This window comes from Littorina saxatilis, linkage group LG16 (assembly GCF_037325665.1).
Source record: "Littorina saxatilis isolate snail1 linkage group LG16, US_GU_Lsax_2.0, whole genome shotgun sequence".
Lineage (NCBI taxonomy): Eukaryota > Metazoa > Mollusca > Gastropoda > Littorinimorpha > Littorinidae > Littorina > Littorina saxatilis.
Window position 1 is genome coordinate 26,460,842 of NC_090260.1, and position 4,295 is coordinate 26,465,136.

Here is a 4,295-nt window from a genome sequence, read left to right on the forward strand (position 1 = left end):
AAATATTACAATTTTCAGATTTGTAATGACCAAAGTCATTAATTAATTTTTAAGCCACCAAGCTGAAATGCAATACCGAAGTCCGGCCTTCGACGAAGATTGCTTTACAAAAATGTCAATCAATTTGATTGAAAAATGAGGGTGTGACAGTGCCGCCTCAACTTTTACAAAAAGCCGAATATGACGTCATCAAAAGTATTTATCAAAAAAGAAAAACACGTCCGGGGATATCATTCCCAGAAACTCTCATGTCAAATTTCATAAAGATCGGTTCAGTAGTTTGGTCTGAATCGCTCTACACACACACACGCAAAGACAGACAGACACACACACACACACACACACACACACACACACACACACACACACACACGCACACACACACACATACCTAAAGTGTGGATGGTTACCTAAGAGGCGGCACTGGGTGTAGTGCCTTTCTAGTGCACTTGCACTACAACAGCACTGGGTGCAGTACTCGCTCCGGCATCGAAAAATTTTGCACTAAAAAATGCACAAAATTTGACCTATTTCGTCGCCTATAGAGGACGGAAAGAATGTCATTTTGAACATTGTTATGACATTCTTTCCGTCAAAAAAGTCAATTTAACGGTGTTAAATGAAGCGAGCATCCACACAATTAGGTTGCCATCCAGAGTTTAGGTTGCCATCCACGTGTGGATGGTTGCCTTATGGTGATTTAGGCAACCAAACCTGTGGAAACATGGGTACACACACACACACACACACACACACACACACACACACACACACACACATACACCACGACCCTCGTCTCGATTCCCCCTCTATGTTAAAACATTTAGTCAAAACTTGACTAAATGTAATGACACTTGGCTTGTGAAATGTCGCGAAATAGAGATGGGGGCGTAATGCGATGGCGGCAAAACGGGATAGCGCCAAAATGGAATTTGGCGCTAGTGGTAGAACACGGTAGTATATGACGCTCGGCTTGTGAAATGTCGCAAAACTGGGATGGGGGCGAAATGGGATTACGCCCATATGGGATCTGACTCGAACCGAATGTCGTGCTACCACTCCCTCCACCCCTCCCACCACCAAGACTGACAGGAGACAGGAGAGTAAAGGTTTCGTCCGAAATTTTTACTCGGGAGAACATCAGATTCTGTCGTGGGGAGTAAGTTGCTTGTGTTAAGGTGGATTAATTTATTCGTTATCTATTTGTCACGGGAGTAAAATGTTCGTACGAAATGTTTACTCGGAGTAAACCTGTCGTGGGGAGTAATTTGCTCGTGTACGGGTGGAGTATTTTGTTCGTAAAGGGAGCGAAAGTTTCGTGCAAAATGTTTACTCCGGAGTAAAAATCTCGTGGGAGTAATTTTCTCGTGTTGCACCGGCTATTTAACTGTTATGTAAATGTATCTTTTGTATACGCGGTGGGCCGGTATGCATGAGTCGAATTAAGAGACTTTAGTCCGAGATTAAAGGCACAGTAAGCCTCCCGTAAACCATCACAGAGCTCCCCGAGCGTCTAAATACAGTACACGCATACTTCCATTTGAACGCTCACCGAACGGAAACATCCTGGCTGCTTTCTGTCGAGCGTGAGACATTTTCCAAGAATTTATTTTCGTGGACTTGGCCCTGAAGAACAATGGCGCCTCGTTTTTGCGCAAGACCTAACTTTTAAAATCTAAATAATAAATTGACAGCTTGTTACACAAACATTCTTTAATCATAAAAGAATTCGTTTTTCATCAAGACAAAATCAGAACAATTCGAAGTTGTGAAAGTTTAAAAAAAAGAAAAGCCCGGAAGCAGGGTCACGCAAGGGTCGTGGCAGACGACGGTTTTATCAGTGCAAATCGCCGTTCCTCTCAACAGTCAAAAGCCATCGCTAGAGTTCTTGTGAACCACAGCCGTTGTTTCGTGCATAAAAAACGTGCTATTGTAGATAAGCTCACGCCGAGTCGCATTCAAATGACTAACTATGACGACTGCATTGTGAAAAGGGAAAACTGGATCACACGGGTTCACGATGGCTCAGGGGTAAGATAAACCACGCAAAAATAAATTCTTTGAAAATTGTTCGCTCTTTACGGAGGGCACCTAGGATGTTCTCAATTGGTGAGTGTTTAAATGAAAGGGTGTTTGTACTGTGTGTAAAAGCCTGACCGTATCTGTGATGGTTTACGGGAGGCTTACTCTGCCTTTAACTGCATTGATGGTACTGTTTATCCCGTGTTTTCTCTTTAAGTCTTTAACCTCGAGTCTTGCACACCGGCCCTGAACACTAACTCACGACAAACTTGTCAGAGGTAGAACACGCGCACTAAACACTTACCTTTTCGTGGTAATCACTGTGTCTTGTGTGGATGTCAACAGCATCATCTTAAAGACATGTACCTCACTGTAAGGATGATGTTGGTATCCATGCTCCTCCTGATTCCTACGCTCAGGTCGGACGCCCAAGAGATTGACCTCACATCGCGACATGACAGCTATGTCCGATGTCCGACAGCCAGCAATACCATCGGTCAGGGTTCGGACATCTTCACCGGACGGTCTGAGTTCCAGTGTGTCGCCAGATGCTCGCAGAGTGAAGACTGCTCTGGTGTGACGGTGTGTCCTGAGGGTGAACCAGACACCGTGACGTGCGAGATGAGGAACGACATGTCCCTGGGACAGTGTCTTCCATACCCCGCCCAGTGTCATCTGATAACCAGGGTAAGTCACAAACCCACTGGGTAAGTCAGAACACAAATGTGACCCTCCACCACGATATGAGTGGCATGTCACCTCTCGCGGCTCTGCGCTAGGCTTAAAGTCCGGGAAGTGTCTGGTAACAGTGTGAGGGTCACCTTAGTCACAGGCTTATAACTCAAACAGTTTTTGCTCTTTTCTAAAACGGGTTTCACCACTGGATAGAGCATAAAAAAAACTCTTTAGGAAAATGTAAAAATATGAAAATTATGCAAAGGTGACATGCGACTCATTCCGTGGTGGAGGGTCACAAATATACCGATACACTGGGAAACTTGAACATCGCACTAGGTGCACAGGGTAAATGAGACACTGTCTACACTGATGAACTAAGTCAGGCACCACACTGATGAACAAAGTAAGACACCACACTGATGAACAAAGTAAGACACCACACTGATGAACAAAGTAAGACACCACACTAATGAACAAAGCAAGACACCACACTGATGAATAAAGTCAGACACCATACTGATGAACACAGTAAGACACCACATTGATGAACAAAGTAAGACACCACACTGATGAACAAAGTAAGACACCGCACTGATGAACAAGGTAAGACACCACACTGATGAACAAAGTAAGACACCACACTGATGAACAAGGTAAGACACCACACTGATGAACAAAGTAAGACACCGCACTGATGAACAAAGTAAGACACCACACTGATGAACAAAGTAAAACACCACACTGATGAACAAGGTAAGACACCACACTGATGAACAAAGTAAGACACCACAATGATGAACAAAGTAAAACACCACACTGATGAACAAGGTAAGACACCACACTGATGAACAAAGTAAGACACCACAATGATGAACAAGGTAAGACACCACACTGATGAACAAGGTAAGACACCAAACTGATGAACAAGGTAAGACACCACACTGATGAACAAGGTAAGACACCAAACTGATGAACAAAGTAAGACACCACACTGATGAACAAAGTAAGACACCACACTGATGAACAAAGTAAGACACCACACTGATGAACAAGGGTAAGACACCTCACTGATGAACAAGGTAAGACACCAAACTGATGAACAAAGTAAGACACCACACTGATGAACAAGGTAAGACACCACACTGATGAACAAGGTAAGACACCAAACTGATGAACAAGGTAAGACACCACACTGATGAACAAGGTAAGACACCACACTGATGAACAAGGTAAGACACCACACTGATGAACAAGGTAAGACACCACACTGAGGAACAAGGTAAGACACCACACTGATGAACAAAGTAAGACACCACACTGATGAACAAGGTAAGACACCACACTGATGAACACAGTAAGACACCACACTGATGAACAAAGTAAGACACCACACTGATGAACAAGGTAAGACACCAAACTGATGAACAAAACAAGACACCACACTGATGAACAAAGTAAGACACCACACTGATGAACAAGGTAAGACACCACACTGATGAACAAGGTAAGACACCAAACTGATGAACAAGGTAAGACACCACACTGATGAACAAGGTAAGACACCACACTGAGGAACAAGGTAAGACACCACACTG

At 43.8% G+C, this 4,295-nt stretch overlaps 1 protein-coding gene across 1 annotated transcript in view; it reads left to right on the plus strand.

Annotated features, from left to right (window-relative positions):
* The first annotated feature begins 2,200 nt into the window (after positions 1-2,200).
* LOC138949939 (fibrinogen beta chain-like) overlaps positions 2,201-4,295 on the plus strand; it is an 8,494-nt gene continuing 6,399 nt past the window's right edge. Inside the window, exon 1 of the mRNA XM_070321722.1 lies at positions 2,201-2,709. Coding sequence (XP_070177823.1) covers positions 2,383-2,709 — 327 coding nt within the window. The 5' untranslated portion in view covers positions 2,201-2,382. The remainder of the gene's footprint in view (positions 2,710-4,295) is intronic.